Source organism: Sus scrofa, chromosome 14 (genome assembly GCF_000003025.6).
Source record: "Sus scrofa isolate TJ Tabasco breed Duroc chromosome 14, Sscrofa11.1, whole genome shotgun sequence".
NCBI classification, from domain to species: domain Eukaryota; kingdom Metazoa; phylum Chordata; class Mammalia; order Artiodactyla; family Suidae; genus Sus; species Sus scrofa.
Window position 1 is genome coordinate 14996589 of NC_010456.5, and position 15379 is coordinate 15011967.

Genomic DNA, 15379 nt, shown 5'->3' on the forward strand with positions numbered 1-15379 from the left:
ATTTTTTTCTATCTACCAGAACACACACACACACATATGTGTATATATATATTTTTTTTTTTTTTCTTTTTTCCCATATTATAGATCTTGCAGTCTGAATAGTGATTCTAGTGCTGCTACCACCAAGTATAATTACTGAACAACTGAAAATATATTTTGGCATATGCTAGCTAATTCCCTATTTTTCTGTTGTATTTATATCTAAAGTGTCAGATCAGATAGTGTCTATAAAGTGCAAGATCAGATAGGCATCTTCCTTTGCCCCCCTCATTTGGTCTCATTTTTGTGCTCACCACCAGTCTTTGTCTTTGTGGGACATCTAGTCATTTTGCTGTCTGTGCCTGTGCTCTGGTAGATAGAAAACACCTACCACAACAGTGATTCCCTGTGTTTATACAAGTTGGTGACAGTTTGTCTGTGTCCTTTATTCTTCAAGGTCACTTTTTCTGGCTATAAAGTTTTTAGCTCACATTTTTGAGTTTCTTAAATGTGTTACTCTCCATTTTGTCCTGTTTTAAAGACTGGCTGTTGAAATCTAATGACAACTTAATTTTCTTTTCCTTATATGTTATGGGTTCTTTTTCTTCTCCTTGGTGGTCACTGCCTAGATACATTAGGAATGGAGATGCCAGATGGTGTTCTCTTAGTTCTGTCATCTTTTCTGCATTTCTCAGCTGGAGTTTTGGATTTTACAAAATGCTGGTGGTGATGGTAGCAGCATCACAGTTTGGGGATTTTCCCAGATTCTCACCAAAAAAAGATGAGAAAAACTGAACCAACTCCACATACTAAACCTGTATACGACCAGAGCCTTTGCAGACAGAGCAAGGGTTGGCTGTGGGGTGTCTCAGACATGAGCATGGGAGCCAGCAGGTGTCCACTGGACCTTGGGGTGGGTCCCTTTGAGAAGAGCAGGTGAAGTAGGGGGCAGGTGTTCCTTCTTCACTGTAACCCATTGTGCTGGGCCAGGGGCCAACTGTGTCCCGTTGCTCCAGAGATGCTGCCGATCCCATTGTGCCACAGTGGGAACTCCTGGGGGCTTTAATTGAATCTTGGGGGAAGTTCCCTTGTGATGCAGTGGGTTAAGGATCTGGCATAAGAATCTGTGGCATAGGCCACAACTGTAGCACGGGTTTGATCCCTGGACCAGGAACTTCTACAGGCTATAAATGTGGCCAAAGTAAATCATGGAGCTGGGGATGTGGAATGAATGCATGGATGGAAGAGGGTTGGCCAAGTATCAGTGATTGTTGAGGCTGATGGATAGATACGTAGGAGTTCATTAACCATTTTTTTCTAGGTTCTGCAACATGATCTAGTACCTCAATCTGAGGGGGTTTAGGTAATGGATATAACACAGTTGACTCTCCTTAGAATCTTAGTCCTTTTAGGCCCAGTTATATATTTGAGGGAGTGTATAAAGTTAAAATAAGCATTATTCCTTTGGAAGCTTAAGAATATCCAAGAATGAAAGTAAATTATTTGCTAGCTTCAGAGAACCCCTCTAAATAATATCATTAAAGATATCAAACCAATTGCACTCTTGGAGGTGAGGATGTTACTTTACTTTCAAGTTACCCAGATCAATTACCATGTTCTCACGGAAGAGACTCGGCTCATCTTCCCTAGATATGCTTGTTCAGCAGTGTTCTTATCAGAATCCGGCATATAATGTTAATCATTAATTATTTTGAGGCCTGGCCATCTTGGGAATGTTTACTGCTTAGCTTGCAGTGCAGTTGTAGCTGATGTTGCTACAGCTGGCTGTTTTTTCAGGAAGAGGCAGTAGTCTGCCTTGTGAATGACAGGCGGCCTCTTCAGCCTGAGATCATCAAAGTATTGCTTAGTACATGCTACACGGATTGTCCCAAAGGGACACATCCCCAAATACTTAGTCTTGGTAATGATCAGACCTTGACTGTAGTCGTGGTAACCATTGCTCAGAGCTGAAAACAGACTTGGTCTTGGTGACCAAGCAGCAGCTAGGAAAGATTTGGACAGTGTGTCATAGTTCTTATTTGCAAAGATCCTTTCATGTGGCTTGTACCTTGTCCCCCTGTGTAACTTGTGTTTTCATCTTCCTGTTTAGGTTTGGAGCAAGTATGTTAAGAAGTTGGGTGACTTTGCAAAGCCAGAGAACGTGGACTTGGCCGTGCAGTGCCTGAACGAGCTAGTCACCAGTACACTGCACCACATCCCCGACGTCATCACGTACCTTTCACGACTTAGAAACCAGAGCATATTTAACTTCTGTGCTATCCCACAGGTGCGGACCGGGGCAGTTCTTGTTGTCCATGGGAGGCCAAGGCAGAGGGAGTCTGGGATGGGGCTAGGGATGCTCAGAATGCCTTTACAGTGTTGAGTCTGTGTGTTTACCTTTAAAAGGTGATATTAGGGTATTTTCTTCTTCCAGAGGCAGGTGTGTTTCACAACACCTCTCCTTTGCCCCATAGCCACCACCCTTAGCCTTAAGGTTAGGTCTGCTCCTTTCCGGAACCTAGAACCCTTTTTTTCCATCAGTTATTCTAAACTAGTTAGTTTGATCCTTATCCTTACAATTAAATCTAGGGTTTTGAGTCTGATTTATGAGAGGTGCTGGGCGAAACGCTGCTAAAGCTATTATTATTAAAGTCTCGGAGTTCCTGTCATGGCACAGTGGAAACGAATCCAACTAGGAACCATGAGGTTGCGGGTTCGATCCCTGGCCTTGCTCAGTGGGTTAAGGATCCCTCGTTGCCCTGAGCTGTGGTGTAGGTTGCAGATACGGCTCGGATCTGGCATTGCTGTGGCTCTGGTGTAGGCCAGCAGCTACAGCTCTGATTAGACCCCTAGCCTGGGAACCTCCATATGCCGAGGGTACGGCCCTAAAAAGACAAAAGATCGAAAAAAAAAAAGGTCTTAATTAAGCACCTTAAAAAAATTATCTTATTGAAGTGTAGTTGACTTACAACATTGTTAATTTCTGCCATACAGCAAAGTGATTCAATTATACTTACATCTTTTTCATTCTTTTCCATTATGGTTTATTACAGGATATTGAATATAAATCCCTGTGCTATATAGTAGGGCCTTGTTGTCTATCCATCCTATATATAATAGTTTGCATCTGCTAATCCCAAACTCCTAATCCATCCCCCCTGCCCCAACCTTGGCAACCACAAGTTTGTCCTCTCTGTATGTGAGTCCATTTCTGTTTCGTGGATCAGTTCATTTGTGTCATATTTTAGACTCCACATATAAGTGATATCATATGGTATTTGTCTTTCTCTTTCTGACTTAACTGCACTTACTATGAGAATTTTAGGTCCATCTATGTTGCTGCAAATGACATTATTTCGTTCTTTTTTATGTCTGAGTAGTATTCCACATTTTACACGCATGCGCGCACACATACACACACACGTACATATCACATATTCTTTATCCATTTATCTATCAGTGGACATCTCTAGGTGGTTTCCATGTCTTGGCTGTTGTGAATAGTGCTGCTATGAACATTGGGGCACATGTATTATTTTGAATTACAGTTTTGTCCAGATATATGCCCGGGAGTGGGATTGCAGTTTCATATGGCAGCTCTATTTTTAGTTCTTTGAGAAAGCTTCATGCTGTTTTCCATAATAGCTGCACCAACAGTGTAGGAGTGTCCCCTTTTCTCTGCACCCTCTCTGGCATTTATTTGTAGACTTTTTGATGGTGGCCATTCTGATCAGTGTGAGGTGGTACCTCATTGTAGTTTTGATTTGTATGTCTCTAATCATTAGTGATGTCGAGCATCTTTTCATGTGACTGTTATAACCACCTGACTTTTGTTGTCCTTTCCCTAGACTTGTGGTCCTAGGAGCTAAAACTTTTCAAATGTCTTTACCAGTTATTTCAGTTTTTAACTCAAATAGAATGAAAAATGCCATAGGATTTAACAGATTTGGAAATGTGGTTTGGTCTTGTTCTAGTGACCCATCTTGACCAGTTGATGGACCTATATGCCTATAGACTTGTGGTTGCCAAGGGGGAGGGGGAGGGAGTGGGGTGGTTGGGGAGCTTGGGGTTAATAGATACAAACTATTGCCTTTGGAATGGATTAGCAATGAGATCCTGCTGTGTAGCACTGGGAACTATGTCTAGTCACTTATGATGGAGCATGATAATTTGAGAAAAAAGAATCTATACATATATGTGTAACTGGGTCATCATGCTGTACAGTAGAAAAAAATTGTATTGGGGAAATAACAATAAAAAAAGAATTAAAAAAAAAGTTATAGATTTTCAGGAAAGAGAAAAGCAAAATAAAAAATAAAATCTATATGCCTGACTTAGGTTTCCATCTATTCTAGAAATAATTTAGCTCTGAGCATGGAAACGAACCCCCCTCTATTTTTTGTTTTCCCTCCATGCTACTTTTTAAAAAAATGTATAATGATTATGTTTGTTGTAGGAAAAACAGGGAGAAAAACCAAAACAGAAAACATTTTCCAGATAGTATGTTGGAATATATATTTTTCATATCTAAATAACTCATTGCCCTAGCACGGAAAATGTTGCTTGTGTTTGTTGTCTCCAAATAAAAAGGAACTTAAGGGAGTTCCCATTGTGGCTCGGCGGGTTACGAACCCAACTAGTATCCATGAGGACTCGGGTTTGATCCCTGGCCTTATTCGGTGGGTTAAGGATCCGGCTTTGCCATGAGCTGTGGTGTAGGTCGCAGACACGGCTTGGATCCTGCATTGCTGTGGCTCTGGCGTAGGCCGGCAGCTACAGCTCTGATTAGACCCCTAGCCTGGGAACCTCCATGAGCTGCTGGCACAGCCTTAAAAAGCAAAAAAAAAAAAAAAAAAGGAACTTAAGTGACTAAACTATAGAATTGAGACTGCAAAGAGCACTGTGTATTGTCAAGAACAGGAGGCGTGGGGAAGTAGCCTTGACATGCTTTCTTCACGGGTATTTTCTCTTGATTGGTTACATCTCAGCCCTTTGGCACCTTCTATAGAATCTCTTTCCTTTTCATGACAGTTGCTTATGATGCATTCTCTCACTTTTTTTAATAAAATGGATTTTTGTTTTCTCTCTCTTTCCTTGCTATCTGTAGGTCATGGCCATTGCTACTTTGGCTGCCTGTTATAATAATCAGCAGGTGTTCAAAGGGGTGGTGAAGATTCGAAAAGGGCAAGCAGTCACCCTGATGATGGATGCCACCAACATGCCAGCTGTCAAAGCCATAATACACCAGTACATGGAAGAGGTGGGCTTTTATTTCCTGATGTCATGATGTACACCTTCCATTATTGGATAGTAGATGATCCTAGCAACTCACTGTGTGACGGCACAGAGACAGGGTCGGGTCCTTGATTAGGAAGAATACGAACAGCTTGCATATGGTCAGAGGAGATAAAGGAAGCCGCCAGGCCTTGGAAAACCTTATTTTTTGAGCTGGAAGATGAAGTTAGAGGCCACCCAGCCTTGTGCTGCGGGTAAGGCATGTGAAGCCAAGGCTAGTGGCTGTTGATGCAGCGTCTGACTGAGGGGTCTGGGGCCCCAGGCCCCACTTCCCGACACGCAGTCCAGCACTTTCCATTACATTGGGGACCTCAGTTGAGAAACCAGTGTGTGGAGAATTTCAGCACCTGAGTCCATTAAGCTGTGACTGTTTCTAGATTTTCTAGTGCAGATTTCAGGTGCCAGGATGATTCTATAAAACAAAACATGCTTGTTCTAGTCCAGTCAGCTCAGGAGGGGATGTGTATGACTTGGTTCAAAAGAGCTTTTGAAAAAAAAAAAAAAAAGGAGTTCCCGTTGTGGCACAGTGGTTAACGAATCCAACTAGGAACCATGAGGTTGCGGGTTCGATCCCTGGCCTTGCTCATTGGGTTAAGGATCCAGCATTGCTGTGAGCTGCGGTGTAGGTCGCAGACACAGCTTGGATCCCGCGTTGCTGTGGCTCTGGCGTAGGCCGGTGGCTACAGCTCCAATTTGACCCCTAGCCTGGGAACCTCCATATGCTGTGGGAGCAGCCCTAGAAAAGGTGAAAAGCCAAAAAAAAAAAAAAAAAAAAAAAAGAACTTTTGTTAGAGGCTATAACTCTCCTGGCGAGGCTCTGGAGCAGTGCTTCTCTCAAATGGAGCTGGTTTTGCTTCCTTCTCCCCCAGGGGACATAGGCAATGTCAGGGGGACAGCTTTGATTGTCACACTGGGGTGCGGGTGGCCACTGCTGTCTGGTACTGTAGAGACCCGCCATCCTTAGGTTTGTTCTTAGAGAAGATTGAAATACTGCAGAAGTAGATGAAAACAAAAGTCCCCCTCCCCGCCTAGTACACACACACAGATCACTGCTGTCCCTGGTTTTCTGATCCTTCCAGTCCCTGGTTATGTTTCTACCCCAGAGGTGCTTTGGAACAGCAGGTTCATCTCAACAAAAGTCCTCAAAGCAGCCGTTGCCTCTGATCTCCGTCACATGCTGCACAATCTCCTTGCATTTCCTCTTCTCTTGCCTGACAAGCATTGGGCTTCGGTGTTTCCTCCTGAGGCACCTATAAAAGGTGTAACAGAAGATCAGGGTTTTTTTGCCTTTTTCTAGGGTTGCTCCTGTGGCATATAGAGGTTCCCAGGCCAGGGGTCTAAACGGAGCTGTAGCCGCCAGCCTACGCCACAGCAACTCGGGATCCAAGCCGCGTCTGTGACCTGTACCACAGCTCCTGGCAACGCTAGATCCCTAACCCACTGAGCGAGGCCAAGGATCAAACCCACAACCTTATGGTTCCTAGTCAGATTTGTTTCCACTGCGCCAAGACGGGAACTCCGGATCAGGTTTTTAAAATCTTAAAATTCTTTTAGGGAATTGATGAACTTGATCAGCCATTGACCAAGAAATTGCTGCTGACAAGACTTGGAATGTTGGGGTTCACCACACAGCTGGCATGCATTTGGGGCTGACTGTGCCTGGCAGAGTAACTGAACAGGAGGGTACTATTATTATCAGGGAAACTGCAGGCCCCGACCCCCTGGCTGGGGCCTGGATTTGGACCCACATCTGGCTGATTTCAGGGCCTAGGCTGTTCACAGTGATTCTGAGGGCTTGAATTACCCCCCCTTTTTTCTTTAATGCAGCGTATGGAGGTTCCTAGGCTAGGGATCATATCAGAACTGCAGCTGCCAGCCTGCATCTCAGCCACAGCAACTCAGGATCTGAGTGGCATCTGTGACCTGCACCACAGCTCAAGGCAAAGCCGGATTATAACTGTGTCAGTGACCTATGCTACAACTTGAAACAACACCAGATCTTTATCTCTCTGAGCCAGGCCAGGGCTTGAACTTGCATCCTCACTGACACTATGTCGAGTTCTTAACCTGCTGAGCCACAATGGGAACTCCTTGAATTGCCCTTTCTAAACAGTGCCATTTAAGGCACTGTTTCTCCCTTTTATATAAATTCGAAATGTCCTATGTAGTTTGTAGTTCAGAGAATGAAGATTTAGTTCTGCAGTTTTATTCCGATTACTAGTTTCAGAAAACTTTTTGGTGTCGTAGGCAGTTCTACTACCATATTAAAATTTGGCTTTTATTTGTTTTTTTCTTTCACTACTACAATTAAATCCTAGTTCGAGTTCCCCAGTGGCCTAGTGGTGAAGGATCCGGCATTATCACTGCTGCGGCACAGGTTCAATCGCTGGCCTGGGAACTTCATGCGCTGGCCCAGCCAAAGTAAAAAGAAGAAGGAATTAAATCCTAAGTTTGCATTTTGATTTAGGGCCATGTTGGGCACACTATGGCTGTGGACACCCCCCCCCATTTTGTAAATGAGTTTTTATTAGGACATGGCCCCACCCATTTCTTTTTCTTTCTTTTTTTTCTTCCTTTTTTATTTATGTATTTTTTTTCTTCTCTTTTAGGGCAACACCTGCCCATATGGAAGTTTCCAGGCTAGGGGTCACATAGGAGCTGCAGCTGCTGGCCTACACCACAGCCATAGCCAAGCCTCATCTACAGCCTACACCACGGTTCATAGCAAAGCCAGATCCTTAACCCACTGAGTGATGCTAGGGATTGAACCCAAGTCCTCATGGATAATAGCTGGGTTCATTACCACTGAGCCACAACAGGAACTTCCTCCCATTTGTTTCCATGTTGTCAGAGCAGCAGAGTGAGCAGCTGTAACAGTGGCCACAGAGCTGAAAATACTGCTTAGGCTCTTTAAGAGAAAGTTTGCTGACCTCTGATCAAGGACCTCAATTGCTTTGTTTCCAGTTACGCTCATGAAACTCAAGGTATTTTGGGGGAAAATTAATGTGAATACTTCAGTTGATTGACTCAGAAATAACCTCTGAAGACAGTCTCCATTTGTAGTATGTGACCATGGTTTTAATGTCAGCATTAAGGACATTTTGTCAATAAAATGTCAAATTAAGACTTTTTTTCTTTTTTCCTTTTTTGGTCGCCCCTAGGCATATGAAGTTCCTGGGCCAGGGATCAGATCTGAGCTGCAGTTGTGACCTATGCCACAGCTGTAGCAACACTGGATCCTTAACCCACTGTGCTGGGCCGCAGATAGAACCTGTGTCCCAGCACTTCTGAGATGCTGCTGATCCTCTTGCGCCACAGCGGGAACTCCATCAAATTAAGACTTTTTGTAGAGGAGTTCCCATCATGGTTCAGTGGAAACAAATCTGACTAGTATCCACAAGGACGCAGGTTCTATCCCTGGCCTCGCTCAGTGGGTTAAGGATCCGGTGTTGCCATGAGCCGTGGCTCGGATCTCGAGTTGCTGTGACTGTGGTGTAGGCCAGCAGCTGTAGCTCCGATTCGTCCCCTAACCTGGGAACCTCCATATGCTGTGGGTTTGGCCCTAAAAAGACAAAAACAAAAAAGGCTTTTTGTAGAAAGTCCACAAGTTGTCTGGCATTTTGTGGTGGGGGGATGTGGACTGCAAACCTGCTTTTTCTCCCCGTCCTTTGCATCGACAGGAAGGCATTTCTCCCTCAGGTCCATGGACTGATGGCTGTAACAGTAGAGCACCTGCAGGGGTCTTCGGGACCCTCCTCTCTCAGCTCCAATGTGTAGGGCACGAGGTGGCACCAAGCCCAGACCCTCTGAGCAGAGTTGCTGCTCCCCAGGGCCCAGTGGCCTCTGGAGCAGCTTCAGCTGGAAACAGGTCTGGGTACCTGACAGCTGGCAGGAAGCTCCAAGAGCTATTTTGGGACAGAAGTGAGTGCTCAGGCACAGCTAGAGGCTTCCATTTCCTTCTCTGCCAAAGTTGACTCCTTGGCGAGGGCCAGTGTTTTCAAGCTGGCAGAGCTTCCTGTTTGGCCATGGGCAGTAGAGTGTCACCAGGCTCTTCAATCCCTGTGGGTCTGGGAGACTAAGAGTGTAGTCCTGTGCGAGTGTCAGGATTTCAGTTCCTAGTACACCCGAAGAGTCAGGCTGTGGCCAGAGCAGGGAGTGCAGTTGAAAGAGCAGGGCTGTACCTGCTCTACCCCGTTCTCAGCTGACTGTGCCTTGAACCCTGCGAGCAGGATGAGAGTGGCTGCATCTCCGACCTGACCCCACGCATGCGTGCCCTCCCCCCTCCCCCACCTTCTGTGTCTAAACCCCCTCCTTGCCCTCAGCCGGGTGTGCCTCAATCCAGAACATGCCCCCCGTCCTCCTGGACTTCAGCTCCCCCTGCCCTTCCCTCTCCTTTCCCTCAGAGCTACGCTTCTTGAAAGTATAGGAGTTTTTGTTTTTTTTTTTCGGCTTTGCTTTTTCGGGCCACACCTGCTGCATCTGGAAGTTCTCAGGCTCGGGGTCAAATCAGAGCTACAGCTGCCAGCCCACGCCACAGCTCACGGCGGTGCCAGATCTTTAACCTGCTGAGTATGGTCAGAGATCAAACCCACATCCTTGTGAATACTAGTCGGTTTGTTACCCCTGAGCCACAATGGGCACTCCCAGTGTAGTGTTCTGAAGGTAGTCTTTTTTTTTTTTTTTCCTCAAGCCACTTTATGATAGCTTTGTTTCCTACCTTGTCATTAGAGCTTTTCTTACCCAAGTGATTCGATGACCAAAATGACCGCTTTTTTCTTTTTCAATTGCTGTGCCCACAGCATATGGAAGTTCCCAGGCCAGGGACTGAATCTGAGCCACAGCTGCAGCAACTCCAGATCCTTAACCTCCTGTGCCCAGCTGGGGATTGAACCTGAGCTGTTGCAGAGACTACAGTGGATAGGATCTCCCTAATGACCACTTTTTTCTACTCTTCCTTGATCCTGCTGCATTGTTGGGCCCTGAGAGTCTCTCTCCTTTCTCCTCTTGAAGCCCTTTCTTCGCCCAGCTTCTGTGACACTTGCCGCAGGTTCAGCCTCTTACCTCCCCGTCTGCTTCTTTGGCCTCTGGCCCCTGATGCTGGTATTTCCTTGAAATCTTTCATCATTTTCATATTTTCTCAACAAAGAAGAGCTTTCTGATTCCCTCACCTGCTGCCATGGCTTCCTTCTTCCTCCACCACATGCTTCTTCCTCCTGATGTGGTTGCTCCAGCTCAGACCTCAGGCATAAACTTCTCTTTTGCTGTTTAATGACTACCTTTGGCCTCATCGTGGGATCCAGGTAACCTGGGGGCTTGACCAAGTCCTCTGTTCTCTCCAGCCCACATCAGGGGTCTGTGTCCATGTCCTGGCTCTTCTGTTTGTTTTCATACCCTGTCAAAACTTTGTGCGAGGGAGCAATTCTAGGACTTTGCCTACAAAAATAACCAGAAAATGTGCAGAGATGCTTATTGGAGCATTTTGTCCTCAAGCCTTGTTGAGAGTGAATTGATTAAGTTGTAATACATTCATACTATGCAGCTTGTGTTTAAAAAAAAGAATGACATTATTTTACAGGTTCTAGCATTAAAAAATGTCCATCAGGGAGTTCCCGTTGTGGCGCAGCGGAAACAAATCCGACTAGGAACCATGAGATTGCAGGTTCAGTGGCCTCGCTCAGTTTGTTAAGGATCTGGTGTTGTCATGAGCTGTGGTGTAGGTCGCAGACGTGGCTCGGATCTGGCATTGCTGTGGTGTAGGCCGGCTGCTACAGCTCTGATTAGACCCCTAGCCTGGGAACCTCCATATGCTGTGAGTGTGGCTCTAAAAAGACAAAAGACAAAAAAAAAAAAAAAAAAAAGTCCATCAAATACTATGTGGGTAGATAGAGTTCCTATTGTGGCTCAGTAGGTTAGGGACTCAGCGTTGTCTCTGTGAGGATGCAGGTTTGATCCCTGGCCTTGCTCAGTGGGTTAAGGATCCAGTGTTGCTGTGAGCTGCAGAGCAGATCACAGGTGCAGCTCCAATTCAATCTCTGGCCCAGAAACTTCCATATGCTGCAAGTCAAGCTGTAAAAAGAAAATAAAGGTTATGTGAGTGAAAGAAGTCAACTTATAGAATAATATGTTTTATAACCTATTTTAAAATAAAACCGTACGATTTTATATGCGTAGCATAGAATCATTTATACATTATGTATTATTTATAGACCATGTAACATGTAATTCATCTGTATGACATTTTGTGTCTATATTTAGGCTTATATGGGCAGAGCAAGAAGCATGAAAGAAACTACCAGTATATCATATTATTACATTAATATATGAATGTGAGAGTTTGTACATTTACATGTATAGGCTTATGAGCATAGGGCATTGTGAAGGGGAAGTAACGTAAGGGAATTTTGATTTCTTTATTTTTGTATTGCTTGTTTTTTTTTTCTTTTTTTGTGGCTACAGTCTTGGCATGTGGAAGTTCTGGGGCCAGGGACTGAACCCACGGCACAGCAGTGATCCTGCTATAGCAATGACTGTGCCAGATCCTTAACCAGCTGAGCCACCAGGGAACTCCCAAGTGCCATAAGTAAATCATTCTTTTTTTTTGTGTTGCTTTTCTATAAGCATAATAACTTCATCTAAAATTTTTGAAAAGAAATAAGGAATTATCATTTCATCCCCATGTATTTTTCTCTCTAAAGCTATCTTTCTTAACATAATATTAGGTATCATTAACATATTCCTATATGCATATTTTATTGTTTTGTTAGATTGTAGCAATGCCTTTTGGGGGGAAGGTGGCAAGAATATAGGATGTCTGTGGGAAAAAACACCCATAGTATCATGAAAATTTGAAAGTAATAATTTTCACATGCGTGCTCCATCCTCTTCATCTCCGCCACTGTGTGGGCCCAGGTTCCAGTCACTTCCCGCCTTTGTAACCTCTAAGGTTTGTCAGTTTGAGTCAGTGAACGTTTATGGTGGCCTGCTCTGTGCCATGCACAGGGCTGGGCTAGAGATCAGATGAGTAAGCCCTGGTGCCTTCACAATTCAGTCTAGTTAGGAAGAGGCACGCAGATGGCTCCATGTGGGTGACAGGGAAGGGTATGTAACGGGGGTGATGGTGGGGGGGGCAGCACTTGGCCCAACCTGGGTTTCCGGGCAGGTTTTTTAGAAGTCAGAACACCTGAGCTGAGACTTGGGCAAAAGGTTAGAGTCTGCCTGGTGTCGGAATGTGGGAGGAGCCTTTCTGCAAGAGGGAATGGTGTGAGCAAGGAAGGGAGCAGAAGTGCACAGCAGCATCGTACATGTCAAACAGCGGCAGTTGTTACTAGAAAGTGCAGAGGGAGGTGGGCGGCAGCAGGCGAGGCTGGGGAGGGGCAGGGGGTCCCAGGACCCTCAGGAGGAGTAGGGAGCCCTGGGGCCTGCACGCAGTGGGGGGTTTAGATCTCTGGTGATGGGGTGGAGAGCAGATGAGTGCATTTCAAGGTTCAAAGAGAGATGGGAGAGCGATTTGGAGGCTAGGAAAGCTCAGATAGGGGCCCTGAGGGCCTCACCAGGGCAGTGGTTATAGATGTGCAGAGGGACTGGGTTCAGCAGTGATTCTGGTAGTTTCCAGAAGGGTGGGCGCTCAGTACAGGGAGGCTCCTCCCGTGACTTGTCTGCTGCCCACCTCAGATTCTTTCTCGCTCACCCAGGTGTCCTGGCTCAGTGTCCACGGTACCGTTTCCCTCCCCTGCGTCTCCCTTCTTCAGCCTCATCAGACAGTGTGGACATTACTGGCTCTGAGGTGCGGGTGGTGGAGTCCAGTGGGGCCACGCTGCCTGTTCCCAGGCCAGGCCGTGGGATCACAGGCCCGGATGACATCCGGCCTTATTACCGGAGCGAGTTTGGGTTATTATTACTTCTGCCTCCTCTGAGCTTCAGTTTTCTTATTGGTAAAATGGGCATAAACCACCTGGTTGCTTGGGTTGTTGTAAGAAGGGCTCCCAGAGGTTTATAAGGTGCCCGGGACTTACTGCTCTTTCTCTTGCTTTAACAGATTTATCACAGAATCCCCGACTCGGACCCTTATTCGGCCAAAACAAGGCAGATCATCTCCACCATCAGGACACAGAATCTTCCCAATTGTCAGCTGATCTCCCGAAGCCACTACTCACCCATTTACCTGTCATTCGTCATGCTGCTGGCGGCCCTGAGCTGGCAGTACCTGAGCACCCTGTCGCAGGTCACAGAGGACTACGTTCAGACCGGGGAGCACTGACCGGGGGCTGGGGACTGAGGGCGCCAGGACCACCGACCTCTTCAGGGATGGATGTGGGCGTCCACCCTCCTCACTCCTGCAACAACTCATGGGCCTGGCCCTGTAGAAGCTGTGCTGTGGGATTAAGAAGATTCAAGGGAAAGGACCCTTTGGCTCTGGCTGTGTGGGGGCTGCAGGTCGGAGAGTGGCTGCTTCTGGAACTCTGGGGAGATGGCTCTTAGTGTGAACACAGCTGGAATTATAATTAAATGTATTTAATTTGAAGCATCTTTTGAATGCCTATCCTAGTAGAATGCAAAGTAGATTTTCTTCCTTGTTGGGGTCCTGTTTTTCTCATCATTTTGTTTCCTCCAGTGGACTTGAATGTGGTAGGTGGGAATGTGGAAATTCCAGGAAATATCCCCATGTTTGCTAAGAATGCAGACTGCTTTCTGCACATGGGGGCTAGGAAGAAACTGCTGGGTGGTGGTGGCATCGTTTCCTCGTGTAAAGAAAAGGAGCTTAGGTTTCAGAAGAAAATGGCAGGATTGCCTTTGGCCCTATCATTTTTGAGATTTTTGTAATAAAGGACTGAATTACTCAGCCCGTGTCGGGGTGCTTCACTGGAAGGCCTGGACAAGCCAGGCAAGTACGGAGCTCTGGGGCGGAGTGAGGGGTGGGGGCCACCTGTGCCTGCTGAAAGGGGCCCAGGTGTTGCCCCTGCCCGCTGCTCTACCTGTGGCCAGTTCTCCTAGCTGCGCTCAGAAATGTCATTGCATTCAGGGGGTGATTTTTAGCTTTGGGCATTTTCTTGTTTGTTTCTTGAGAAAGGCAGATGTTTTCAGGTGACTGGCTTGAAAGCCAAAGGGCACTTAGCCCAGATCCCCCAGCACCGCGGGGGTTTGGCCTGGGCCCACCCAGGGACTCCACTTGGACAGGTGTTGGCAAAAGCCCCTCAGGCTGAGCATCCCTGTCACAGGGCATTACAGTCCTTTCCAGAAGCCGTGCTCTTGGGGTACATGGTGTACGGGCCTCTTTTGCTGCTGCTCTTTGTGTGGTGACTTAGTCACTGAATGAGGTGTGTTCTAGTGGTGATGTTCAGTTTGTACGGTCACACGTGTCCCGACGCTGTGCTGATTCTTGTGCTGCCATCTGATGATGGGCTGAGTTTGGGTTCCTTGGAGGCTCAGTCCTGTGTGAACCAGTTATCACATTGAAGCCAGAGTCACTTGCCACTTCAGTTATAAGCCAGACTCGACAGTGATCTTCCAAGTAATTTAAGCATCAAAACTTTGAGGGAGTTCCCATCGTGGCGTAGTGGAAACGAATCCGACTAGGAACCATGAGGTTGCGGGTTCGATCCCTGCCCTCGCTCAGTGGGTTAAGGATCCGGTGTGGCTGTGGCTGTGGTATAGGCCAGCAGCTGTAGCTCTGATTAGGCCCCTAGCCTGGGAACTTCCGTATGTCGCAGGTGTGGCCCTAAAAAGCAAAAAAACCCAAAAAACCAAAAACCACCTTGGTTTGAGATTTGCCAGGTAAGTACAAGATGCCCAGTTAAACCTGAATTTCCCATAAACTTTTTTTTTTTTTTTTTTTTTGGTATAATTAGGTCCCAAGCATTGCCTGGAACTTATTTATACTTCTGAAATTCAAATCTAATTGGACATTCTGTATTTTTATTCATTAAAGCCGGCAACCCCATACTTTTTTGGGGGGAGTAAAGGAGAAAAGATAGCTCTATTGCTTTGCCAGGCAAAGGGGGGCACTGCAAGGCTAATTCCTTAAAAACTGTGCCCTCTTTAGGAGAGATTAGGAGGTGGTTTTATAGTTTGGGGAGTGGGAACTAGGGCTGTAGATAATGCAATGCCT

General features: G+C 46.1%; 1 protein-coding gene across 3 annotated transcripts in view; it reads left to right on the top strand.

The window, feature by feature from the left end:
• The window catches only part of FDFT1 (farnesyl-diphosphate farnesyltransferase 1), a 34443-nt gene extending 20330 nt beyond the window's left edge, over nt 1–14113 (top strand). The window contains 3 exon segments of one of the 3 annotated variants that reach the window (NM_001167648.1): nt 2090–2266; nt 5087–5239; nt 13310–13753. In NM_001167648.1, coding sequence (NP_001161120.1) covers nt 2090–2266; nt 5087–5239; nt 13310–13531 — 552 coding nt within the window. In that variant the 3' untranslated portion in view covers nt 13532–13753. 3 annotated transcript variants of the gene reach the window in all.